The sequence below is a fragment of the Hippocampus guttulatus genome, chromosome 18 (assembly GCF_054856545.1).
Source record: "Hippocampus guttulatus isolate MCC_2025c chromosome 18, RoL_Hgut_1.0, whole genome shotgun sequence".
NCBI classification, from domain to species: domain Eukaryota; kingdom Metazoa; phylum Chordata; class Actinopteri; order Syngnathiformes; family Syngnathidae; genus Hippocampus; species Hippocampus guttulatus.
The window spans coordinates 7,488,340-7,516,295 of NC_141278.1; the positions used below are offsets into that span (position 1 = coordinate 7,488,340).

The following is a 27,956-nucleotide window of genomic DNA, read 5'->3' on the forward strand; positions in this document are numbered from 1 at the left end:
TAGATGCATGTGGCTTGGCTGGTACATAGCACACTTCTTCCTTGTGTGCTAATAGGCTCTCAGTATCTTTATGATTCAGGCTACAATTAAGAGGTGAGAGTTTGAGCTCCCACTTTTTCAGTTCTATTTCAGGGCTACTGAGTGATTATGCCGGAGGTTGATGGGCGGGTGAGGAAAGAGACCTATTTTTACTTGTTATTCTGCCAACATATTTTAGTTTAGAATAGTTCATGTTACCCGAAAGAAATGCAACAATACACATGGGGAATTGTGTTCCGTAAAACCAATTCATATTTATATATAACCTAGGTATAAAGATTTAATTGGACAATCAAAATTGGGTTTTATATTAGCAGTAAACGCCAGCAAGGTGTGGAAAACATCCATGGGAGATTTTGTTGCAGTAATTACTTAGCAAGGAATTACCAGAACCAAAGGGGCAGCGTATTCTGAATAATGGATTACAGTAAAAACAAGTACCTTCAATAGCAGGAAGGGCATTGTTGATAGGACACTGCCCTCTGCGGGTGATCTTTTGTCAAAACATTTGTAAAAACTCAACGAAAATTAGGATTTATAGCGGTTCTGATATATATATCTGAAACCGTGCCTCTGTCACCTCTATTCTGAATTGGTTGGACCGCTATTCTGGAAAGGTACGGAGACTAGTGTACTGAATATACGCACACGATTCTTGGACAACATCTTCTGTAACTTTACTGTAAATACAGCCTTTTATATTATAATCATTTTGGCTTGTTTTAATGTTCTTGTTTTCTCCTGTGAGTTGTTTCTGTATCTAGTTGACAATTTGTTCAAAAAAGATTTGTTAAAAAGGAAACAATTATAGGATGTGTATGAGTGTACAACACAAAAAGCCCGCTTTGCCTTTCTGCAGCGAACAAAAATCCATCCTTGTAACAACGGAATGCGGTTTGATTGGCTCAAAGTCTACATGTTAATATTCTATTGGCAACCAACTGCTGTCAATCATTTTATAGGCGTGGCCTTCGACGTCATCGACAAACGCTCAACTGCCAGCCCTTCCCTCCGTTCACTCAAGTGTCACGCTCGCGGGTTTCCTCTACGCGACACAACCGGCAAAAAAAAAAAACAAAACTCACCGGTGGCCCAAAGTCCAGCGGGGAGTGCGATGGATGAATCGTCGGAACAAACGCGCCCCTTCTTGAGAACAGTATGTACCCGCTTTTCCCAAAAAAACAGTTTCTTTACCGTCACGTTTGTGTGTTTCTTTGTCTTACTTGTACGGTTGTGTTTGCTGGGCAGCTGGCTAAGCACAAGGGATGCTTCAGGCGACCAAATTCGACCGGTCTAACTCCGGCAGCTGCTATTGTTAGCCGGCTTTCTTACTCTGACACGTGGCACGGTGTTAAAGAAGTGGCTTGACTTCGTTAGCGAAAGGGGACTTTTGAGATTAACGCCTTCCGTGGAAATGTGTTTTGTTTCTGTGTGAGTTTGGGGTGGTACAGTAGTAATTTGCTAGCTACTGGGCTAGCCGGGTACGTGGTCGTCGTCCAATTTTGTTTGAAGTATTCAAGCGGTCTAATCCTGACAGAATAGGGTTTTTTTTTTAAATAAACATACAGTACATTGAACAAACATCGTATCCCATCTTCTCGCACGAAACGTTCTCAGCCTTCCAGTTAACAGTAAAGTCGCATTTGACAAATTTCTGCTTGTTTTAAAAAAAAAATGCCATTTGACACAGATCATATGCCAGCTATGGGTCAGATTTGTTTTCAGGAAATGTTGAATTGTAGTTTCATTAGAGAAGAGAAAACGGAACAGAAACACCGTCATAAATAAAGTATACTTCGGTTGAGCCTAGCAACAGAATCCCGGTGACCTGTCAAAACCTCAGCACAGAAACGTGGAGCTGTTAATTTGGAGTAAAAAAATAACATTAAAAAACGGCAAACACGTTCAAACGTGCCCGCGACTGCGTTCGAACGTACTTGCCGGCTGAGCGCACAAACGTATAATTTTCCCATAATGCCACGGGGAACTGACTTGCGCATGCGCGAGTCTAAAAAACTTTTTTAAGACAATTTGGACTACATTCGACCGATACTTTCAAAAATTAAAATCAACATTGTTGATTTGTAATTTTCTGGCTTTATTATGGCAGCAGTGTGTGATTTACCGTCAGCATTTCTTTCCCCAAGTCAATACCCCATGGCATTATAGGAAAAGGCTACGTTTGTCGCATTTAGTATGCAAGCACGTTCGAATGCATTTGCGAGTACGTTTGAACGTATTTGAATAAATTGAACGTATTTGCCAGCCAAAATAATTTTACCCCACACTGGAAGCGCTTTTCCATACCCCAGACGTGTGCAAACAAATCCAAAAAAGAAACGGGTTCCAGTGCCAAGTTTAAAATACCAAAATGACTGATGTAGGGTTGCCTACTATGCTTATGTGTATGTCCCGGTACTTATTTGTAGATGTATACTGTAAGAATGTGCTTCCTGGTGAGGAAACATGACCTCCTCTCTGCTTAATGAAAAGAGCTCCCTTGCTCACTGCCTACGTCTTTTTCCCCAGCCACTGAAGTCAGTGGGTTTAGTGTTACAGAGGCAATAGTTAAGCTGCTGGGATGCCGCACAAATTCTCTGTGTTCATTAAGGCCAGAGAAAATTCACGTCTTGAATGAACCATTGTCTTGCCGCGAAACTATTCTGCACTTCGACGTCACTGGTACCTCACAGTTGGGCTAATATGTATAATAACAGCTAGCCAGCCTCTATGCTGAGTTTCTCTGACCATCGCATGCGTAGTGGGGCTGGGCAAAGATCCAGGGCCACTCTCAAATGAAAGCCGGAGTCCATTCACAGTTTAGGATACATGTTCAAATTACCCTTCGGAGAACCTTAAAAGGATGAACTTGACTTGTGCCAAAACCGAGATCTCTGTGTAACAATGACGTGATCAACTTGTATGTCTTGGGATCTGCGGAACCCCTGCACATTTTTACTACCTGTCTTCAACCCACCCGAAATAGCTCCGCGACCCATTTTCGGGTCCTGACCCACCAGTGTAGAATCATTGGTCTAAAATGTTGTTGTGCAGAGGCACCATCATGCAGGAGGTTTTTACACGTTGGCCGACATGCCAGTTATTGTAAAAATTAAAACGCGACCCATCCTCTTGGAGCTGGTGTAGTGATGCTCCTTTTACCGAACAATCAAGTTTGTTTGTTTTATTATTATTATTTTTTCCATGGATAGCTGACAGACTGCATTATTTCACACTTTCATCCTTGACTGTTGCAGGTTTTGCAGTTCCATATTTGGTTTCATCTTTTCACCATTGCTTTGTGGCGAGTTACGGAATTAAATACAACATCGAGACCGATTGTGTTCACATGGTGTTGTCGGTAAGGCATCCAAAACGAATCCTGTTTTATCATTGCTTGTTGCGTCTACCTTTTGTCACCCCCGCCCTCACCTCTGCCTCCCCCCAAAAGAATACTTGCGAGAGAGCCATTCTTTCAATTTAAGTGAAATGTTTCAATGTCAGAGTTGTTTTTACGAATCTTAATGACTACATTCCAAGCTTCAATCCAAAGCCACCGGCTGAAGAATGTCGAGCTGTGTGCCTGTTTCCATTTATCTGCGTGTGGGGGGGGGGGGGGGGGGGGGGGGATTGGTTTTCATTTGTGACCTGAATACCTCAGCGGGTAAACATTTGTATGTCCCCCCCACCCACCCCCCTGAACGTGTGCGTATGTCCTCCATGTGTTGCTGCGTGCGTGCGTTTTTTTAGCTCTTGGCCGGGACGAATAAAATATTTAATGGAGCCACGGTGGGATTGGCTGCCGAGCAAAGAGCGGGCTGACAACCGGGTAGAGCAGAGCACTGTGTTTAGATACAGCTTGTGTCTCTCCCCCCCCCCCCCCCCCCCCTCTCTCTTCCTCATTGTATAAAGACACCAGCAGGGAAATCAGGAAGAGACGAGTGTGATTGTGTCTGTACCGAGTGTGTTTCCTACAAGGTAACTGTCAAAAGAGGGGCTCGGGCTAAGCTGCCTGCTGTTTTTGCTAGGGTCTCAATGGACAAACAGCGCGAAGAAAAGCATATGCTCACGGTAGGTCCTCCTGTGTCCCATCTGCAGTAAGGCTGCATGCATCGTTTGAGGGTTTAGGGGGGGTTTTTTGTTTTGTTTTTTTTGCTCGTCTGGAAAAGAGCGCGATAAAGCAGGGCATGCGCGCCGTGCACCGTGGTCGAAGATGACATTTGAGATTTTCTAAAGTCAAATTCAAGGTGAAAGCGCAAGGGTGTGTATGTGTGTGTGATTAAAGGCTGTGGTTTTATTCGTTCATTCAGTCATTTGACATGGCTCCCGAAATGAATTGCATTCTAATCTTGATTGATCTCGAGGAGCGACGACGAGGAGGAACCAGCCGAGACTGTTATGGCTGCTTGAGGGTTGCGGGACCAGGAGAAAAGAGAGAAGACCGTTAGGGAGAGGTGGTTTAAAATGAGTCTGCCAAGGTCGTGCAACATGCAGGTGGTGCGTGCTGTTCGAACAGATGCTGTTTACCGACAAGAGTAAACTGTTCAGTGCAGTGATGAGAGTCCCTTGTAATTATGAGGATCAATATATTTGTTGCGATGCAGTCACACAACGGAACGGATTCGTGGGGGAGAGATATTACAATCATATCAGACACGTGGTCTCTTTCTCTCTCCCAACATGCTGCCCTGTCATTTTGAGAGTTTACTTCACAATTAGTAAAACGTTGACATGAAGAGAGAGCTACTACGTATCTTGAATCTCACAACTCCGTTTGCAATACAACATGGAAACATTTTAATTCGCGTATTTGCTATAAGGCGCACCGAAAAGCATTCAATGTTCTCAAAAGCCGACAGTGCGCCTATTATGCCATGCGTCTCACGTGTGGATCAATATTCTGATTTCTTGGACGTCGTATTTTAAATGTTCTGCAAAGCACTTTGTTGCAGCTAGACAAAGCTGTATTGGAATATATTTCTAGTGGATGCATCAAGCAACCGCAGCCACTATTGTAGCTTCTATTCAATGTGCCTTATAATGCAGTGCGCCCCATATATACGAAAACAGTTTTCAAATAAGTCATTCATTGAAAGGTGAGCCTTATACTACGAAGCGCCTTAGAGTGCGGAAAATACGGTAATGTTTGTAATATTTAACTGTCATCGTCATGTTATTTTAGCCGCGTTTCCGTGGGTGAATTTCAGTTATTTGGTGCAACCTAGTGTACAGGAAGTGTTTCCGTATGTAATCAATGGAAGCGACTCTGTTCACATTCAGCTCAGCCCCACGAGAAAACACACGATACCGTCGTGCGTCGAAATAATTTCGCCAAACTTTAACAGAAATCCACAAGACTGCATACTTTCCAGATTCCCAACAAAAATATGATCCTCGCATGTTCTTAACAGTGTACTTGGTACACTGTGTTCCCGACATACTCCAAGGCGTAATTAACGGAAAGCGGTACATGAACAGGTGTTATTTAAATAAAAACACATTTGTGCAAATGGAATTTTAAGGCGCTTATGAAGACTAAGATTATTACTTTTTTTCTGAACCAGCTTTATATTTTTGTATGTCAACACTGGATCAGGTGATTTCTAGCTAATACGTGCACCGATTGGTCGGTTTAGGTCAGTCTTCTCTTACCAAGAAAGATTCTAGTTTGCGTTCGTTTGGTTGCATCTATATAACGTAAGCAGAGCGAACTTGCTTTTTAGTCCAAAATAACTTGAACTCCAAGTGCTGTGATGTTCAAGTTATTTTGTGATTAGTTCCCAAAAGATCCAGTCCCGTTTTAGTCGCCCTTCCAAATGGACTCACCTGTCTGAGGAAGGTCAAAAAGGCCACCATTTCGTAGGGTGTCCCTGGACTTTGTCACGCAAATCCACTCCGGAGGAATGCAAACATGAGACGCGCGCTTTCGAGTGCACACAGAAACGGAGTCACAGATGGCCTGACTCTGACAATGCAACGATTATAGTAATACATGTGGGAATCGTCATTTAAGTCAGGCTCATGAGCAGGAATGTAACATGGAAAGCAAGCAAGTGGCATATCGCACATGCTTTCCAGTACAATAAAAATGTCCACGCGCTCTGTGGTGGGTGACTCACACATCGAGGCCAAGACATGAAGGGAGTGATATCACCATCGTCTCATTTTCCGTTCATCACTTTTTTTTCTTTTTTTTTTTGCTTTCCTTGTCACTTGGCACAAGCACTTTGCTGTGATCGACTGCCCGAATTGGAAAAAAAGGATAGGATTGCGTCGCACCATTGTTTCTCAATGACACCCGGATCATGGCGCGTTGAATACCTTTTTGGTTGAAATTTTGGATCAAAATGTCTCTTGTCAGGAAGTGTCCACGTGAACGACCATGCTCCCTTTTGGTGTGTCCGGTCCATTCTTATCTCAAACCAGCCCATGCCAACATGAGGTCACTGTCACCCTGTGGTATTTATAAACCATGTGTGACTCTTGTCTCAAACAGGTTTATCCTCTGGGGATATCATGCTTTTGCCTGCTCATATATTTGACATAATTATCAATTTGATTTTCGGAGGCTTAACTCTATTGTTTTGTTTTAGTTGGAGGTTGTGACATTTTGGGCCGTATAATGGTGGCGGTATTGGTGTTACGTTATCTCAGCGGTGCGCCCACTTTTTGGCCACACACGCTGCGGTAACTAAATACAGTTTCTCCTGCAGCTGTCTGAATGTTCCAACGCTCGAGGGGGTGGGTGGTCAGGGGAGCACTCATGGCACCTTTTTGTCATTGGACCAACCAACCACGTATTGGGCTGAAGAGGTACCTTGCGTTGTGTGCATGTGCACATTTAATGAAAATCAAGTTGATATCATCAAGTCATTTGGCGCTTGTATTTATTTTTAACTCATTCAGTACCAGCCAATTCGAGACCAAGTCTGAAAAGACGTTTAAAAACGTCTTTGGGAGTGAATGCGTTAAAATCAAAGTCGAAACAACTTCAAAAATGTACTTTTTGGGGGACCGCACCCGAAGAGAGACAGCTATTTTTCCAAGATAAAAAAACGGTCGATCCTTCAGTGGGGTAAGTGGGCCAGCATCATTAGAAGCTCCTGAGGTCTTCAGGTGACCCACAATCTCATGTAAAGAGGATAGAGTCAAAGGATCAAGCCGGTTAAAAGCAGAGCTGGTGACGGGGATTGAAGGGTCGTACGAAGAAGGTGCGATGAGAGTCACTGTAGAAGACGTTCCGATTGAGAAAAGTGAAGGAACGTGTCCCACGTCATAGTGCTGTGTCGGGTTTGGCGGGTCTCGTAAATTTTATTTATTTTTGTGCCGCTGATGAAGTGTTGAGCAATCCATCAAAAAAATCAAAACTATCAATAAAAATGAGTTAAGCGCTGTTAAAAAACAGTTGCGCTTCATAAATCTTGCCACGACCAACCGAAACGATCGAACGGAATGAAACCGTCTTAAAGTATGGTTTTTAGTCATTCTTTTTAAAAACGTACCCGTCTGTACCCTTTTGTGTGTTTTTTTCCCCCCCAGGGTCTAGATGAGGAGGCAATCGTTGACCACGGAAAGAGCAGCTTCACTATTCAGACAAACTACGAAAAGGACGACTTAGAAAGTAAGTCATCAATATACTCGGCCACCTGACCGTATTTAATTTTTCTTCATAAAGTTTCCTGGAGGTGATCCGGTGGTTAGCGCGTCGACCTCACAGTGCAGAGGTCGTGGGTTTGATCCCAGCTTCGGCCTTCCCGTGTGTCAAATGCATCATCTCCCTGTTTTTCTGTCGCGTCACCAATGAGAATTTTCTTGTTCCCGCAGTTTATTCCAATTTTTTTTTCTCCAGGCCACCGAGCCGTGTACGTGGGCGTTCACGTTCCCTTTGGAAGAGAAAACAAGCGGAGACATCGTCACCGAGGACACAGGCACCACAGAAAGAGAAGGGATAAAGATTCGGATGACGGAAAGGAGGAGGACAGGGAATCGTCCCCCTACGGTTAGAACACACCGCCTCGACGTACTCGATTGCCGCTCACCTCCACGCTGCGCTTTGGAACGAAAAGTCTCAAGTTGACCGTTGCTCTTATCACATGACCAGAAGTACATTTGATTCACGTTTACAAATGTGGCTGAACGAGTTTCTCTGAACACATTGGATCCTTAATTCACACGTCATCAGCCACATAAAATCGGTGGAGGTCAGTATTTATAGTTTGTGAGAAAACAGACACACTGATGTAGAGTAATGCTAAACCTAGCGTAATTTCTGGCAGATATTATTGGTCAAATCCCAAAATACCCGTTTGAATTACAGCAGGAATTCCGCATGAATTGAGCAGACCATTCCGGTTAGCTTGTATCATCTAAAATTAATGTACCTTTTCGCAGTATGTGTGTAAATTAGTATTATTGCTGCATGTCTAATTATTATAAATAGAATATAAATATGTGCATTCCCTTTGCCCACTCTCTCAACAGACACTCCATCCCAGCGGGTCCAATTCATTCTGGGCACAGAGGACGATGACTTGGAGCATGTTCCCCATGACCTCTTCACCGAGTTGGATGAGCTCTCCTTCCGAGATGGCAGCGCCACTGAATGGAGGGAAACTGCCAGGTCAGACAAAAGCTCCGAAGGAAAAAAACAAAAACAGTGCTGTGTGAAATTATGGTGTCCTCGTTTCCCAAATTGCATTTTAAAAGGTGACAAGCGGGCTCTGTTTATGAGTTGCGGGGCTGCAGACACACACACACACACACAGCAGAGCATATGGTGTTTTGTTTTGTTTTTCTTCAGATTAGACTATGTCACAAAAGTACACATCACAAATATCCATCCCAAAATGTGTTGCGCAAATTTCCTACCATAGATGTATTTGTTCACCCAGCGTTGCGATCTGTACCGGTAATTCAACCTGTGAATGTGTTCATGCTTTTTTGGGATCGGTCTACAGGTGGCTGAAGTTTGAAGAGGATGTGGAAGATGGCGGGGAAAGGTGGAGCAAGCCTTACGTGGCTACGTTGTCACTGCACAGCTTATTTGAACTGCGGAGCTGCATCCTCAATGGCACTGTCATGCTGGATATGAGGGCCAACAGTATAGAGGAAATTGCAGGTAGACTCACTTGTTTAAATTTTAGTGCATTTATAACTGCCAAGTCGTGACCCATTTTCTAGAAATTAACTCATTCACTCCCAAAGACGTTTTTAAACGTCTTTTACAACTTGGTCCAGAGTTGGCTGGTACTGAATGAGTTAAAAACAATAAAGTATTTTGCGGGGTTGGGGATGTAAAAAATTGTCTGTGAAAATACATGCGTAGCATGTTACATTTTTCAACGCAGTTTCAAATGAGCGTGACATCACACCAAAAACAAATTGCTAGCCATTACGTCCGTTATTGTTTTGTATTGCCATTTGTATGTTTCATGTCCGTGTTTGTGATCAGTTCGAATGGCTTTGTTACAGCTGCACAGGTTGTCAAGGCTCTATATAAATAAAGGTGTATTGTATTGTATTGCCTTTAGTGTATCCCCATCTAGTGGATGCATACCACAACTGCGGCCACTATTGTAGCTTCTATTCTATACGCTTTATAATGTAGTGGGCCCTACATTTGGAAAACAGTTTTAAAATGTCATGCGCCGTTTCTCTCTTCAGACATGGTGATCGACAGCATGGTGGCGTCGGGCCAGCTCAAGGAGGACCTGCGGGCGAAGGTGCGTGAGGCCATGCTGAAGAAGCACCACCATCAGAACGAGCGAAAGCTCAGTAACCGCATCCCTTTGGTGCGCTCCATTGCTGACATAGGCAAGAAACATTCTGACCCTCTCTTGCTTGAAAGAAACGGTGAGATTCTCCGGCGCACTCGCTTTTCTTTTTGCAGCACATGTTCCATGATTGAGAAAGTATTTCTAAAAAAAAAACAACAAGAACAACAAAAAAACTATGCAATGTTTATATCTTTCAACGCGTGCATAGAAGGTGGATGGTAAAAGTGAGTACCATCTAGGGATCAAACAATAGAAAAGCAGCAACTTCTCAATAGAAAAAGAGAAATGTGGGTGCTGATGATTGTGTCCGTTTGGCTGGCTTTGGTTTGAAATAATGATCTTGACAAGTTTTTGGACAAGCGCATGGCTGGAGCGGTGTACATTTTAGTCATCATTTTAAGATTGTGATCCAATGATGTCTTTCGTTCACCGTCGGTGATGGTTAATTAGCTCTAACTGGCAATGCTAATTTCTGCGAGCCCGATCACTGGTAGCTCTGTATCGGTGTCCTGGACTGGTTTGCTGTGGAAGTTTGCCACTGATATCTTTTTTTTTTTTTTTTCTGGCATGCAATTTGAAGCTTTGCCTAACTCGTCATGTGCTTGTTTGAGCTTGAATGAGACCGTTTTTGTTTTTTTTGGGTTTTCTTTGGGCCTTGTGGATACCCCCACCCCCTACCCTCCCTCCCTCACTGAATCCTTCTCAGTGTGTTCTGCACTGAACCATTATGTTCGCTCAGTTGATGCATGTGTGAATCTCTCGAATAACATTTCCCCGCTGCTCCCCCTCACTGGCTGGCTCCTTCAGATACCACCCCTTTGATAGAGTTGGACTTCACCTGTTTTTCCCCGCTCTGCTCCATCCCTTCTTCCTCTTTCTCCTTTCCCCGCCTTCTTTCTCCTTCTCACCGTTGTCTCCTCTACTAGGAGAGGGCCTTTCCTCTTCACGTCTCTCCCTCCACAAGCCAGGAGCGGCCTCTTCTGCCTCCAACCTGCCGCAGAGACAAGAATCCCGCATTTCCATCCTACTCAACCACCTCCTCCCATCCTCTTCCTCCAACACGGGGCGCCCCGCAGGTCCTTCTCCCCTCGCCACCCCTCAGAGCCCCCCGCGCAACCACGGCGCCGGCTTTGGCCCTTATAGCATCCCAGAAGTGGTGGTGTCTCCGCCCAAGGATGACGAGCCGCCTAAGTCGCCAGAGGACGAGGCGGCCGTGCCCCAGTTCAGCCGGCAATCTTCCTGTGCATCCCAGGGATCCGAGCAGCTGCCCTTAGAAGGCAAATATCTGTGTAGCCTGCCAGTGTGAGTCACAGCTTGATCAGAAAACACTAGCACGAGCATGACGGCTCCGCTTCCTGTTAACTTTGCGGCCATCTCATCAACTACCCATTGACAAAGCTCACTTCCTGAGGCACCCTTGCTGCTTTCCAGTCATTTCCAGTGCTGTGCTGCACTCTATTCGCCAGCTGGTTTCTACCACCTCAACATCTCTGACACCCCGCCCTGCACATTTTCAAAGCATTCCTTCATGTCTTGCTTGATCGAGGTTCGTTAAGACCCTTTTGGTCGAGGCGTCATGGTCACCCGCGGAAAAAGCTCTGCGGTGTGATTACTTGTTGTCCTTCTCTGCCTCGTATGCGATGTGATATTTTGTCTTGTTGGTAATTTAAGGTTGCTCTATTGCAACGCTCCATTTGGGGAAACATGTCGGTCTGGTTGTACGGAAGCATCTGTAGTAGCATTCTCAACATAGACTTAATATGATGCGTGCGAGCAGCATAGTTTGGCATACGCTTCAGAGGAGACCGGCTTTGGCGGGTCTATACGAGCAATGATGACTGCGCCAAGAGAGACGTTAAATTCTTTCCTCGTTAGTTTATCATTCGACGTGTGTAGGTCTGTGTTTGTCTCATTCTGGGACCGGCTCCAGATCCAAGTGTGGAACGCCGTGTCCAAGCTCTCACTTGTTGAACCTGAGAGGTTGTGTGAAAGGGTCATCTTATTATAGCTGCTAAGCCTCTGTAATTGCATCCTCCTCAAGAAGGATGTATACTTTTTTTTTTGTTTTTGTTTTTTGGGGCCAATGGGCAAGTGACTTGACTTCAGTGTGGGGTTTGCGTTACTTAAATGGGATTATCAAGATGTAATCATTAATCGAATTAGTGTAACTTGGTGAAAGTTTAAGGCTTGAAATAGCTGATCGCATTGCTGTTTATTTAGCGGAGTGCTGGACAAGAGAAGACCTTGAATGTGTCCTTTACAGTAATTTAAAAATGGCTTGTGTGAAACTCGGCCACATGGGTTTTAAGTAAGTGTAGCCATTATATCCACACACTAAAGATTGTATTTTATTTTATTTTTTTTTTTGCATATAGTCATTATTGGAGTTGAGATAATGGAATTTTGCATCCGATTGATTTTCTAAGACAGTACCATGATTGAGGATGTCGCATATACAATTCATGTCCTGGCAAAACTCATTAGGGTGACATTGACAACATACAGTCCCAGTTCTTCCGGTGCAGTCTCACCAATTTCAGTTATGTATTGTAATGTTGGCCCATAGATCTGCAGAGTCATCGAAAAGATTGGCGTGGGTGAACATTCCGCCGTTTAGCCGTCCTGAATGAAGAACTTTTAGCGGACGCAACCTAGGCTAATCCCTCTCTTATTCCTAGAGGCTTTGTCGGGTATGTGAGCAATCAGGCTCCTGTTGGGCAGTTACATCTGCCCAGCGTCTACAAACACACTGGCCAAATTGTTGGTAGCCTTCCGTGATGAAAGAACTCGGGACAGGAATAATAAACGGATAAATACAGGAAAAACAACCAATGAGAATCGGGCATGATCCAACAGAATTCAGGGGGTGAGAAGGGTACCAACAGGTTTGTCCATGTCTAATTTTACTTCGGGGCCACAAATTGCATGCTTGAATAAATGACACATTTACACATAATAAATTGGAATTAGCCGTGGCTGACTTTGCTGTTTGTTTTTATGACCGACGTGTGCTGATGCAGTTGCTGCAAATAGATATTGGCGGGGGGGGGATGGGCACCTGCGAAGGTATACACAGAATAGTACAACGTATTCTGTGTGGACATTTGACCACCATGCTGTGTGGACATTACATTTCACGATTCATAACTAGCCGCATGTTAACCGAAGTGCTAGCGTTTCCTGTGTCAGTCTCGAATGAACCTTTTTAAACGTTTATGCAGGTGATGGATGTATGATTTGCCGTTGCATTAGCATCCTCATGGCTCGCCGGTGTGTTTTAACCCTTTCAGGTACAGCGGCGACGACAGTGGACAGTTCATCATGTTGTCCAGTTAAAGGGTGCATGAAAGGGTTCACTTCTGGTTGAAGTGAAGGCCATCCAATCAGGAAAACAGAAGAAAATGTTCTGTAGTATATTTGAGGTCGAGCTGTTGTTATTTACTAGCTCACGTGGCGGCGGGGGGCGGGGTCGTCATATAAAAATGATCCCTGTACAACAATCCTACGTCCTCGCTCATTGTCTGTTCCCTGTCCCCCCCGCCCCTCCCCTCCAACCTGTTTTCTACCAGGACCACTCGTTCATCTGAACTCCGTCCCGAACTACCTGGACAGTGAAAAGGCAGTGGAGAGGCGGCCTTCCAAAGTAGGGGTCAGTAGAGAAAGCAGCAGTGTCGACTTCAGCAAGGTAACCTAACCATAGTGCTGAGCACAGACAGTCTCTCACGGCCGTATGGGCCATGAAGTGATGTCTGAACTTCCACAGGAATTGTGTTGACGATTCCCACCCCACCCAAAAAAAAAAAAAAAGGGAACGTCACAATTTTCCTTTTCGGCTCATTCAAAATATTTTGCTTTGCATGGTCGCACCATTTCACCGTTTCTGTTCCTCCTCCACAAAGCCGGCAAGCTTGCATGCAAGCTGCCATTAGTGGATTATAAATGCACCCATTACATCTTCCAAAAATAAGGTGCGCTCTTTATGAGTCACGATGTACAAAGAGGGACGGAGGCGCCGACTGCCATTGCTCACAAGAGATAGTTCGGTGCCACGGCAGGAAACGCTTCACAGCTTTTGGGACAGTCTTTGCTCAGTACTCTGTCGGTGTCGATCTACAACTGCGTCGGGAAAAAAAGTTGGGTTTGAGAACACCGAACTAAGCCGTGACTATTTACTATGCTGGAACGGCACATTTAATAAAAAGACGTCATATCAGCTTTATTGACAAAATGCTGCAGTTCCTCAAACGGTGGCCTCGCTTAGAATGCATATTGGACTGTAATATGGATGACATTTCATTATTTAGAATGCATTTGTACGCATAATCACCTCCACCAGGATGAAAAATCGTACTCTCATTAGATACAGACAGCAAATAAACCCACGGCCGTTATGAGGAAATGCAGCAATCAGAAAAGAGCCAATCAAATGCAAATTTTTACCTTCAGCTCAGATTTTTTTTTTCTTCACAATGAAAATGTAGACACTTGATATGTTGTCCCAACTTTTCTTCTCATTTGAAGGTTGTAGATGCTAACACTCCTTCCCCTCATGAGCTATCAAAACCATACTAGCAACCTCCCGCTCTGCCTAACGGGGCCCCCTCACCTCCCATCCTTCGCATTTTGCCGTCCTTCAAATTGACACGGCGCCTCATCCGTAATCGTATTCGTTGGTATCCTTGATTTTAGGTGGATATGAATTTCATGAAGAAGATTCCCCCGGGCGCCGAAGCTTCCAATGTGTTGGTGGGAGAAGTGGATTTCTTGGAGAAACCCATCATCGCCTTTGTTCGACTGTCCCCTGCGGTTCTGATCACTGGCCTCACTGAGGTTCCCGTTCCCACAAGGTGCTATGTTTCTTTCAACATAAAGACGACTAGTGCGTTAGACAGGTTGTGGTGTAGGCAGCTACGTTCACGTTCGTAAATGATTGTATGCACACAGTGTTCCGTATCTCGACCATTTTTGAAATTATGAATTTGTATTGTTCATGTGTGTCTTGTCCAAAGGTTCCTGTTCCTGCTTTTGGGTCCTCACGGGAAGGGTCCTCAGTACCATGAGATTGGCAGATCGATGGCCACTCTGATGACAGACGAGGTGCCACACATCATTTACACTTATCCATCCATCCATCCATTTTCCGAACCGCTTGATCCTCACTAGGGTCGCGGGGGGTGCTGGAGCCTATCCCAGCCGTCTCCGGGCAGTAGGCGGGGGACACCCTGAATCAGTTGCCAGCCAATCGCAGGGCACACAGAGACGAACAACCATCCACGCCCACACTCACACCTAGGGACAATTTAGAGCGTCCAATCAGCCTGCCATGCATGTTTTTGGAATGTGGGAGGAAACCGGAGCACCCGGAGAAAACCCACGCAGGCCCGGGGAGAACATGCAAACTCCACACAGGGAGGCCGGAGCTGGAATCGAACGAACCCGGTACCTCTGCACTGTGAAGCCGACGTGCTAACCACTGGACTACCGGGCCGCCCATTTACACTTAAAAGCCCTTAATTGTTTTTGTTTGGGTTTTTTTTTCATTTTGTATTCTCTGAGATTATACGTGAAAGCAATATTTAAGTTTCTTCAAATACGTCAAGTATATGCATCGATGCACTTTATTGAACTTTGCCGCCTTCGTGTAAATTCACTTGTGACTGGTGAGCCAATTTTTCAAACTCAACAAAACGGTTCTCATTTCCATGATGCAGATATTCCATGACGTGGCATACAAGGCCAAAGATCGAATTGATCTCCTATCTGGGATCGATGAGTTCCTTGATCAGGTGATGGTCCTCCCTCCTGGAGAGTGGGACCCCACGATCCGGATCGAGCCCCCTAAAAACGTCCCGTCCCAGGTTGGTCAAGTAAAACTTTGCTTTTTGAAAATTACATTCTGCAACTACGTAGTGTCGATTTGAATTTTTTATCTCAGTTCTTTTTTTTTTTTTTTTTCTTGTACTCTCAAAAGACTCTTTTCAATTCCATTGTACAATTCGAAAACGTTTTTTTTCCCCTCTTTTTTTATAAACAAAAAAGCTGTCATTGAATAAGGGTGTGTAGACTTTTTATATTCACTGCTATGGTTGTGAATGTCCTCTAACTTGCAGCTAAAGAGGAAGAGGCCATCGCATCCTAATGGCACGGCATCCCCAGCGGGAGAACTGGAAAAGGGAGACGACCACCACGTGGGACCAGAGCTGCAGAGGACCGGAAGGCAAGTCGGAAACATTTTTGTGGCACGATAGCAAATCGTGAAGATAATTTCAACACCTAGGTGGGGGTTTTTTCTTTCATGCTCATTGGCTTCTGCTACAGTTTCTAAGTATGTAATTTATAACTGTGCTTAAAAGACAATGATCTGTGATAAATCTTAGTGAACCAATCGGAAAAGGCAAAAATAACAAATCCTGATCCAAATCATCTGCGTTATAAAACAACATGCCGTTGTCCCATAAAAGCGTTTTGGAGCTGTAAATTTAGTGAAGAAATAGCATTTGTAGTAATGGAGAGTGTAAAACATTTCAAAAGTCAGCAGTGCAGAAACCTGTGTTGCTGCCGTTTGTGTCTGACAGTGACCGATTTTCCCGGGTTGTCGCCAGGCGTACAGTGGAGCTTGATATAAACCACACACACACACTGCACGCTAATTTATTTCCACGTTCCCCCTCCTTTTTCACCGTTTCTATAAAAGGCACACAGCCAGCAGGTGCCTGAGTGCGCGTCAACGCAAGGCGGCTTAATGTAACGAAAGCTCGCAGAAAGTGGATCAATGTAAAACATACATTGCTTTCAAAAAGGCTGGCAACAGCCCAAAAAAATAAAAGAATGCTTCACAGGAGAACTCGATAAATGGGTAAGGGCAGATGCAGCAGAAAGGAGATAATAGCCAGGGACAGACTTGAAATGCAAATCAGGTCATTAACATTCACATTTGATTCATCGTACCTGTCTTGTTTTGTAGGATATGCGGCGGTCTGATCCTGGACATCAAGCGGAAGGCCCCCTTTTACTGGAGCGACATCAGAGACTCCTTTAGCTTGCAGTGTCTAGCCTCCATTCTCTTCCTTTATTGTGCCTGCATGTCTCCCGTCATTACGTTCGGAGGTCTGCTTGGGGAGGCCACCAAAGGCAACATCGTGAGTTTAAGAGATTGTTCCTCGAAATGCCCAAAGTTATGCTTTTACCTGACTTTTTAACTCCTGAGTCTTAAATTTTGTCCACCGAACTGGCATCTTGTTTCCAGATTACATTCATTTAATAATTATGATCCCCGTGGATGTTGCAGCAGGCAGTCGCTTGGCTGTAATTGAGCCCCTATTATTCGGTTCAGTCGCTCGGTGTGTCATAAACTGTGCTGCATAGAGATATGACAAGCGACAAGTCGGCAGGATGTAAACATGTGGACAGCTTATCTGGACACTCTCACACACTCTCAATTTAATCAAAACTCTGTTCTGGCAGGGTTCTTTTTTTTTTCTTTCTCTCTCCTCGCAACCCCCGGTCTCTCTTTACCTCACTCACGCCTTCTCGTTTCTCCCTCCAGAGTGCCATAGAGTCTCTTTTTGGGGCGTCATTGACTGGAGTAGCGTATTCCCTCTTTGCCGGTCAACCTCTAACTATCCTTGGCAGCACAGGACCTGTTTTAGTGTTTGAGAAGATCCTCTTTAAGTTCTGCGCGTAAGTTGAAGCCGTTTACCAGTGATATTTTACATATATTGGCGGGGGCGATATCCGTAAGCAGCCATTTTAGTCTTTTTCCTCTTTCACCTCAGCGACTATGGACTGTCCTACCTGTCGTTGCGAACAAGCATTGGTCTGTGGACAGCCTTCCTGTGTCTGGTCCTGGTTGCTACGGACGCGAGCTCCCTGGTCTGCTATATCACCCGATTCACCGAGGAAGCTTTTGCCGCACTCATCTGCATCATCTTTATCTACGAGGCGCTTGAGAAGCTCTTCCACCTCGGAGAGCATTTCCCTGTCAACAGCCACAACGTCCTGGATAACCTCACATCATATTCGTGAGTATTTGCATTTGGGTTTAGTTATTGTTGTTGTTGGTTTTTTTTTTTTAATTTCAATAATGAACAGACCGTGTTGATTGTCTAATTTTAGTTAGAGTCCCTTGAAGGGCCGTTATGACTGAAGCCATATAAAGAAGTCAAGAAAAATGTTTTATTCACCGATTGTGTTGGTGACTGTAATGGGGGTGGGGGGGTGGTAACAAGAAAATTCACAATCACTCCTATTTATTACAAATGAGAATTTGAAATTTTGGTCGAGATTTTAGCAAGCATCATGAATGTTGACATCGTTTAGTTTCTTTTGCGGGCCATTGAAAATGATGCGGTGGGCCAGATCTGGCCCCCGGGCCTTGAGTTTGATACCCATGCACTCGATGTTGTAACATAAATGCATACATCACAAACGTATAACACAAACCTACCAAATACTTTGCGTCTTCGCGTCAGTGTACTGGATGTCTTTGTCACGGCACAAATGCACATTTGCTCGTCGACTGTCAATTTCTCCTCAGCAGCTGAAAAGTAAACACCCCGGCACGGCGACAAAGTGGAAAGAATGTCGCATATCAACAAAAAAGAATTCTTGGCAATGAACAGTTGAAAATTGTATGACAATAAATATTTGTGGAGAAGGTTACTTGAGGGCGGCCCGGTAGTCCAGTGGTTAGCACATCGACTTCACAGTGCAGAGATACCGGGTTCAATTCCAGCTCCGGCCTCCCTGTGTGGAGTTTGCATGTTCTCCCCGGGCCTGCGTGGGTTTTCTCCGGGTGCTCCGGTTTCCTCCCACTTTCCAAAAACATGCATGGCGGGCTTATTGAACACACTAAATTGTCCCTAGGTGTGAGTGTGAACGCGCATGGTTGTTCGTCACTGTGTGCCCTGCGATTGGCTGGCAACCAGTTCAGGGTGTCCCCCGGCTACTGCCCGACGACGGCTGGGATAAGCTCCGGCACTCCCCGCGACCCTAGTGAGGATTCAGCGGTTCGGAAAATGGATGGATGGATGGATGGTTACTTGAGCTGTCAATATTGTCCGTACCACGGGCAGTAAATGAAAGAAATCATATGAAGGCATTCCACCACATCTCCAAGGGGGCACACTTCTGTGCCATGTGGTGGAATGACTGAGGCTGGACGAACACACAAACTAACTAGTCTTTTTTTTTTGCGCTTGCTAGAATTACATTTTCAACGGTAGCGGGAACCCTTTTAACCCTTTCAGGGACAGCGGTCACTACAGTGGACTGTTTGTCATGTCATCAGGTTACAGGTTGTCCTTTTTGGTGCATGAAAGGGTTACCAAAAAAAAGCTTCTGACTACTACTGTACATTCAGTTTTTAGTATTTATTGGATTCGCCGACGCTTTCCCTCAACCCGCCCGAAAAAGATTTGGATTAAGAACACAAAAATCAACACGTCAGAGAATTATGAATCCTGCATTTAAATCAGCAAAAGCATTTTTTTTTTAATCGGATTTGCTAGATTCGGTTGGATGCTCATATCAAAGTTTTCTCACAGAGACGAAAATAAAATAAGCCCGCAATTTATTGGCTAGTTCAAAATGTACAAACAAAGATTATTATTTGTCATCCTGAATTTCTGTTGCCTCCAGGTGTCAGTGCTCTGAGCCAGCGAATGCCTCCGCTCAGCTCCTGCTGAAATGGAACCAGACGGGATACAGTGCAGACTCCATACCCTGGAGTAGCTTCAATGTTTCGGTGAGCCGGCCGCACAGTGACCTCCAGTGTCGAAGGCATTTAACTTCGGTCACATTTGAATGACCGTCGAATTTGCTCCAATGACTTTACAGACTTAAATTACTGTCCTATGGTTTCTGTAGATGTGTAAAATGCTCAACGGGGAGTTTGTTGGCACAGCCTGCGGTAACCATGGACCCTACATCCCAGATGTTCTCTTCTGGTCCATCATTCTCTTCTTCACCACCTTTTTCTTGTCCTCTTTCCTCAAGCAGTTCAAAACAGAGCGGTACTTCCCCACCAAGGTTGTTTTTTTGTTGTTTTTTTGCATTTTAGATTTTAGAGCAATATTGATCTTAAAATTGTGCTTGTAAAAATTGTCTGAATGTAATTGCCAGTTGTCACATGGAGAATTTTGTGGCCCCAAAGCACAAATGTTTCAGCTACCAGTTAATCTTAACTTATTGTTCTGTGTTGGCTAAAGTTAGCTTGGTCTGAATTATTTTTTTTGTTTTGTTTTGTTTTGTTTTGTTAGGTGCGATCCACAATCAGTGACTTTGCTGTGTTCATAACTATCATGATTATGGTCTTGGTGGACTATTTAATGGGGATCCCTTCCCCGAAACTAAACGTCCCTGATCGGTTTGAGGTAGGCAGATTTTTTTTTTTTTAATGTACAGTATATATCATTGATGCAAATGATCTTCCGAGTAGAAGTTTAACACTTTTCCAGGCTGTCCAAATTAAATCTGGCACACTTTTGCCATCTTTCCCCGCACAGCCTACTTCAAAGAACAGAGGCTGGCTGATGGACCCATTAGGCGAAAACCCCTGGTGGACGCTGTTGGTGGCAGCGCTTCCTGCCCTGTTGTGCACAATTCTCATCTTTATGGATCAACAGATCACAGCTGTCATCATCAACCGCAAGGAGCACAAACTCAAGGTCGGTGCCAGAGTTTTCATCGTTGGAAACTTTGCAGGGGAGGAAGTGGCGATGCACTGAACATATTAAAAGCTAAGGTGCCAGTTATGTAATGGGAACTTTAAAGGTAACTGGGGGAAAAAAATAGATCATTTTTGCATAATACATGAAATGGATTATTGCAAAAGGTCTTAAAATTTAAATGTCTTCAAACAATTCCCATGCGTCTTTAAAAAAAAAAAAGCACACTGTAATTCTTGGGCTAAAATAACCTAAGCATCAAGGAATCCAGCACATATAACACACTTGTCACACACTTGGATGAAATCACTCATATCTGGGGTGCGATTTTGTACGGCTTCCGTGAGCAAAACGACCAGGGGGAGACTTCTCAACACCTCTCACAACTATTGATTAAGTAAAAAAGCAAAGGGCACTACATCTGTTTTTGTCTAATGTTATTTGAAACCTCTGGGGAGGCTGCATCTCACAGCGCCGCTCATGTCCAGACTGCAAATAAATCGTTTGCGTAGGTGAAAATGCACAACCAACCATGACCATATAAAATCTATCATATTGATATCTATTTTTTAGGGTTTAAACTTGAAAATACTCCTCCCTCAAACTGTAATCACATTGAGTCTTATTTGAGCACACTTTTCTACTTGATCAACCTACAGAAAGGCTGTGGCTATCACCTGGACTTGCTGGTGGTGTCATTCATGCTTGGCGTGTGCTCCGTAATGGGCCTGCCCTGGTTCGTGGCGGCCACCGTCCTCTCCATTTCGCACGTGAACAGCCTCAAGGTGGAATCTGGCTGCTCCGCTCCCGGAGAGCAGCCCAAGTTCCTCGGGATCCGGGAGCAGCGCGTCACCGGGTTCATGATCTTTGTCCTCATGGGCTGTTCGGTTTTCATGACATCTGCGCTCAAGGTGAGAAGCAAAGAGAATTAATCTTTTTCCCTTTCTGCAATGTTTTCGATTACTTCTACTCTTTGCAGTTCATTCCAATGCCAGTGCTGTACGGAGTCTTCCTCTACATGGGGGTCTCCTCTCTGAAAGGCATCCAAGTGAGTTTCTGAAAAGGTTGCCCAATGAGAACATATTTCCAAACGCTTTCCTGATTCGTTCCTTTTATTCCCGCCGCAGTTCTTTGACCGAATCAAGCTGTTTGGCATGCCTGCCAAACATCAGCCTGATCTTATTTACTTGCGCTACGTACCGCTCTGGAAAGTCCATATCTTCACCCTGGTACAGCTCACCTGTCTGGTACTGCTCTGGGTCATCAAGGCCTCTGCTGCAGCCGTGGTTTTCCCCATGATGGTAGAAAAGTCACACTTGACCCTTGACACACTGTGAAAGGTTCACATTTTTAAAGAGGATTACTGCATTGTTTTGTTTTGTTTTTTTTCCCACAGGTTCTTGCACTGGTCTTTATCCGGAAGCTTCTTGACTTCTTCTTCAGTAAGAGAGAGCTGAGCTGGCTCGATGACTTGATGCCAGAGAGCAAGAAGAAAAAAGAGGATGACAAAAAAAAGAAAGCGCGGGCAAAGCTGGTACTTCCGTTGTGTTCACATTTTTTCTCATGTTGTCGACTAGTGGGGGAAAAAAAAGCTCTGTAATTTAGGAACAAGGATAAACTGAATCTTAATTTCAGGATTTTGGGCCATGGAATTATAATTATAATTTGATTCTATTTCAATGAAAAATTGTTGACAAATTCATCAAGAAGAAATTGAAGTCCTATTCGACTGTATATTTGTTATGCACACCACACAGAGAACCAAATCAGACAGATGCAAGCGTGTAAGGCATTTTGTTATGGGTTTTTTTCTAATATTATTTTGCCATGGCAGCCCAACTCAGGAATTTGGAGGATTTCGGACCCGTAGTCCGGCTCCAAAACTGAAATCCTGATCCATTCTGCACAATTTTTACCTTCAGATTCCCGGAGCAGTTTTGCTGTGCAACAGCGTAGTTTGATCCAGTATTCTCACTCATCCGGTAATACTTTTTTTTGTCTCAGGAAGCAGAGTCTCGATTGCAGGACGAAGAAGAACTGGGACTGCCGGTCAGCTACGAAGGCTCCAACCTGCTCAACATCCCAGAAAAGACCCTCTCAGGGAGGTTCGTCGCACCCATTTTTAAAAAAAAAACACAATGAAATCATGTTCTTTTTTTTTTTTTTTTTTTTTGTATGGCACCTCCTTTGCTATCATTTCTAAAAAGAAATTTGAAGCATACGTCGAAGTTTCAGTGACAGTGAGGGGATGTACTTCAGGGGCTGACATGAGCCAAAAATCGGTCAGAACGTTCTTACTGTATGTCCATCTCGAACAGATCATACAGAATAGGAGTAGTCGCAGACGACAGCCTCCGGCAGGAAGAAGAGGTAGCAAGACGGTGTGTCTGGAAAACTTTTGATGCACTTGACTGCGTCCTAATCTTTCACACTGATTCTCTAGAGCCAGTGAGTGCATGGCCCAATCTCTCACAAATACGCAGACTTGATATCAAACCGACTTTTTTTTTTTTTAATGTTCAAATAACTTAACCGTGTCTGCATATTCAACTAACCTTACTACAATGTTCATCAATGGAAACTTAACATGGCTGATTGCTGTAGTGTGTCATTGCGTCACCGATGTACTGTACGTGCATGTTTGTCCTGCAATCCTGTTGATTTTTTTTTTTTTTTTAACGTCTGCCTGCTTGTCTTCTCTTTGTTGGTGTTTGTGTATTTGCATTTCGGCACGTAGTTCTGAGCTTGATGCCATGGTTGTAAATACCGCTGATGAAATGGCCCAAAATGCGGCGTGGAGAGCAGTGAACTTGAGCAGCGACTCGCAAGGCCAACATAGTGGAAGGTAGCTATGCAAAAAAACCCCAAGTTCTAAAATGACTCAAAAAGGTTCGACCAAACCAGACGGAAAATGACTACAACAGGTATATTTTTTTCTCTCTGCTTAGCAGGGGACCTTCTTTGCCTCTTCCACGCTGTGTCTAAATCCATTAGAGCTCAGTGCTGCCCTGCATGTTGCAATAAGAGTTGTTGATTATTGCAAAAGTTGTTTTCTCAACTCAACTCAACTGTATTTAAAGAGCTTTCCTTGCACGTTTTTTTTTAATTCATTATTGTGTTCAGGGTGGTCCTTATCGTGTAATACGTTTTGCATTAAAGTCACCGGAACAGCTGTTACTTCCAGTGAGGGACATGACTTGACATGACATGACTTTTGAGCCTTTATTTTTATTTTTTGTCTCCCTAAGTCAAAAGTGGAGCATCCACTGTTTTTCCTGTATTCTCCCGTGCACGATCTCATCTTGTATCTGTGCCACTGTGCCTCCATTCTTAACAGCCGGGAGAAGGCGGCCTGCGTTAGAGTGGACATAAGCCCGGAAGCACCAGGAGAAAGTTCCACCGCGGAGACCTTCTTGTGATACACAATTCCTCCCACGCGACACAACAGAGCTGAGGGGGCACCGACATAACTGTACGCGCAGCTTAGCCTGCTCAGCTAGCTTCAGCACAGCAGGTGAGCATCATTCGGGCTGTGCGGGTGACCACTTTGCCATGTCAAAGTGCTATGAATGCGGTGTAGACGACAGTATTCTGCCCCAATGTCCTGACTTCATTTTTTTTTAAAAATCATTTGCACCTCTGATGCCAAAGGAATGGGCCTCACTGGTGGGCATCTTCGACTGAGTGTCAATGTTTTAATTTCGGTTTTATTATCATCGCCATTTTAGTCCGTCACCGTACTGCATTTACCGGGGGTGTTCAAACTTTTTCGTTTGAGGGCCGCGTACATAAAAACGGAGGGATGAAAGCGACCGCTTGAAAATTGGACATGTTGAAACTACTGCTGTCAAGAGATGAAATTGAGATAAATTAATTATGATCTGTAATTAATTGATCAAATTAATCTATTTAAATCTCATCTAAAAATTGCTGAAAAAAACCCTATTTTCGTTTTAAATTCATTACATTATTGAGCATTGAGGCAGATCAAAAGATTCACATCACAAAAAAGTGGTACTACAAAGTATTTTATTGTTTTTAAACTGACTTGAACAGATGCAGTCCTAGCCATTTACTTTCTCCTGTATTTGAGACTGATCCCAAATCCTACCTGCAACGTTAGTTTCGACCACAAGGGGGAATATCACTGTTTTGTTTTTGTAAAACTCCAAATAATTACAAAATAAAAATAAAAGAGAACACCAGGTCCATAAAAAGTACTTAGGTTAACATATCATAAACAGTAAAAACACATTTCTGAGCAATACAAGTACTGAACACGGAACTTGCTTCAGATAATAAACAATCAATAAAACAGACCCATAAAGCACAGTGCTGTAATTTAGCACTTCAGAAATAACACTGTTCATCATTTGTTACACATAAAGCACATTTGACAATAAATTTGTATCCAATCCAATCAAATGACAAAATAAAGTGCTGAAATAAACATCAACCACTTGTAATAGGCTACAGAGGATACAGCAGCTATGCTGACTTCATGCCTCGTACGCGTTCTCCTCGAGTTTAGTTTGGCGAAGAGCTTTGCTCTGCCTCCCTCTATTGCTAACGCTTTCGGTGGTAACGTTAGACGTGGAATCTCGAGAGTAGTTATGCCGCAAATGACCCTTGGGCCGTCGTTTGAACACCCCTGGCGTATACAGTATGTACCGCTCACAAGTACTGAGCAGCCCGGCACAGTGAAGGTCATGTTCAAGACGACACCAGCGCCATTCAATGAAGGCCATTCAGGAAAAATCTATGCCAGTGGTTAATGTCTCATAACTGATGTGTCAAAAACCATAACAGAGCAAAGAATTACATAAAACTCAACACATACTGTTACATCATCGCTGGTCAAACAATCACCTTGTAGGGATTTTCTCTTGTAAGAGAACAGTGCTGCTTAAATTTCATTCATTATCATCAGAAACATATTATATATATTATTATTATATTTTATATATATATGTATGTGTGTGTGTGTGTATATATATATATATATATATATATATATATATATACATGTGTGTGTGTGTGTGTGTGTATATATATGTTGAATATGAACGCGGTTATATCTACTGTAATGTTATGTAAAAATAATACTTCAGAGGCCATATGAAGTCTGTACTGTACAATAAGCACTTTGCTAGCGTACTTTCTTACCCACACTGAATTCTAATGTCAGATCATTATTATTATTATTATTGTTACTATGATTATTGCTTTTCTTATTTTTATTATTATTATTAAGTATTAAATGTTGCTTCTTCTCCCTGCAATTTGTTTTTAGAATTTTCAGTTACATTTCTCCGGAATTTCAGAATTTCTGACTATGGTCACAGAACTCTCTCTTTTTCTTGCTCTCTCTCTCTCTCACACCTGCTCTCTCTTTTGCTCTCTCGCTCTCTCTCACTCCCCCAACCACATTTTTAATTGGTGATTTTATTTATGAATGTTTACTCAAACTGAGAACACCACAGCTCGGCAGTCATTGACATCCCATGCCCCTAGCTGATTCTCATGTTTTTACTTAACTGTGCTGCTATCATGGTAGAAATGATGACGATAATAACAATAATAAAGGATTTTCCCAAGTACAGTGGAACCTTATAAGAAGCGTATTATCGAAAAATTTATTTTGGATTGCTTGTCATGGCCAGTGAGCCCCCATGCAATCGGTAAAAATTTGCAATCAGGAGACCATTATTGTTATTATTTTAGGGGGGGATAGTTTTACCCCCACATTCTTTTTAACACAAAGTTATTAAAATATTTCACGGTGCCTGTTCTCACTCTCGCTGTCAACAGATGGGACATCATTTTGAGGTCATGAAAAAAAATTGTCTTTCTAAATCATGAACAGACATTCGTAGCACATGTGCCAGTCGCTTCCACTGACACCGTCACAGAACACCAGACTGGTGAATGCAGTAGACGGGAAATATCCAGCCAATAATCCCTTCTCATATGTTCATTGCCACCTCACTCAACAAACCAGTCACTGCTACTTTGAGCTTGACAAGAAAAGGGCGGCGTGAGGTATGCTGTAAATCTTAATCCTTCTCACACAAGCATTAAAAGAATTTAACCTCACTTGTGGTGTAACCCAATACAATGCGAGGGGTTATGAATGTGTACGGCAGCCAGCCAATGTATGGGTTAGATTAACATCCTGCATGTTTTCTTTGGGCATTCTTTCTCGTAACTGACATTGTTGAATCTGGTACTTCTTTTTCGAGGTCCCCACTCCCCTCTAAAAAAAGGTTTAATTGCATGTAGATACCACAACATGATGGCATAACAATAAATGAATGGACTTGATAATTGTTCCTTGGCACCAAAAACGCCACAAGATGGCAGCAAAGCACAACTTTTATATTGGACAGGACTTCTTTTCCGCTAGAAAATAACAGTACAGCCCCCCCCCTAAAAAAAACAGCGATTTTCGAAAATATGATTGTATTTGCTATTTTGTACAACTTAGTTGTTCCACTGTACTTTGTGGCATGTCCCGCTTTTTTTCACGATGCTGACTACATACATAAAACACCACCAGCCAAATGTTGTTGTAGTGGGTAAAAAGAATCTAGGTGACCCCTCCCCACCCCCCAAGTTAGTTGCACCTATTTTTATGCTGTCTGTATTACTTTATCGTGTGCGTATGTGTGGTGGACAAAAAAAAAGTATTTTAGTGACATTTTATGCAAAGCAAATATTTGTACTGTAAATGTGACATTTATACTGTTCTACAAAGCCGTTCTAATTTTCGCTAAGCGCAGTCTCGTTTTTAGCAATAAATGTCCCATGTCTATTGGATTCATGACACTAGCTAATAATCCAGGTAAGGAATACAGTAATTGTCGCTCTCTTTGTTGTGTAGCTGTGGTGACGATGTGCCTTGTCAGAGCTCTTTTATGTGCAAGTGTTGTACTTGGAAATTCTAATTTAAGTGTTTCGATACATGTACACGTATCCACGCGGTGGCATACAGTAAATAAATGCCAAAGACGAAGCGGAATCAGTTTCGAGTGGACCAGTGCGCTATTTATTAACTGGGGTGTCCTTCGGCCGTGTCTGTATTTAAATTGGAGCCGCGAGTCACAGACGGCGGTTTGCCGACATACTTTATCTTCCATTGACGAATCGAATACATGTTTACGCGTGCGCTCTATTGTCATATCTTGACTGTTTGCTCGCAACATGGATGGCTAACTTCATTCGGTTGGATCTTGCCATACGAATCGTGTTTCAAACTGGAAGCGAATGCTGACCAATCGAGTTGTTTGATACAAAAAAACCCCATGTTGAATCTAAAAAAAAAAACTGCGTTCAGAAACTAAGTCGAGATGTGTTCAAGTGAAGCAAACTGTCTAGTTAGCAAGAAGGAATGACTGACTGTATGTCAAGGTGAAAAGCAATAAATATAATATAAACTGATGTTTCTCTATTCTTTTGAGTTTTGGTTAATCTG

General features: G+C 43.5%; 1 protein-coding gene across 9 annotated transcripts; it reads left to right on the top strand.

Moving 5' to 3' along the window:
• Nucleotides 1-1,057: 1,057 nt before the first annotated feature.
• LOC147190949 (sodium bicarbonate cotransporter 3-like) lies at nucleotides 1,058-27,922 on the top strand. 9 transcript variants are annotated; one of them, XM_086137416.1, is made up of 26 exons: nucleotides 1,058-1,195; nucleotides 7,579-7,660; nucleotides 7,889-8,038; nucleotides 8,521-8,659; nucleotides 8,997-9,157; nucleotides 9,703-9,891; nucleotides 10,742-11,092; nucleotides 13,385-13,500; nucleotides 14,505-14,662; nucleotides 14,825-14,912; nucleotides 15,527-15,673; nucleotides 15,926-16,032; nucleotides 16,780-16,954; nucleotides 17,362-17,495; nucleotides 17,591-17,836; nucleotides 19,455-19,560; nucleotides 19,683-19,844; nucleotides 20,075-20,188; nucleotides 20,321-20,482; nucleotides 21,142-21,393; nucleotides 21,462-21,530; nucleotides 21,610-21,783; nucleotides 21,879-22,016; nucleotides 22,487-22,587; nucleotides 23,220-23,327; nucleotides 23,820-27,922. In XM_086137416.1, exons 1-26 carry the CDS (start codon nucleotides 1,154-1,156, stop codon nucleotides 23,899-23,901), a joined length of 3,753 nt encoding a protein of 1,250 aa, XP_085993542.1. In that variant the 5' UTR covers nucleotides 1,058-1,153; the 3' UTR covers nucleotides 23,902-27,922. The 9 variants fall into 9 exon arrangements, with proteins under 9 accessions (XP_085993542.1, XP_085993543.1, XP_085993536.1 ...); XM_086137417.1 differs by lacking the exon at nucleotides 23,220-23,327 and having other exon boundaries at nucleotides 13,385-13,464; XM_086137410.1 differs by lacking the exon at nucleotides 10,742-11,092.
• The last annotated feature ends 34 nt before the right edge of the window (nucleotides 27,923-27,956 follow it).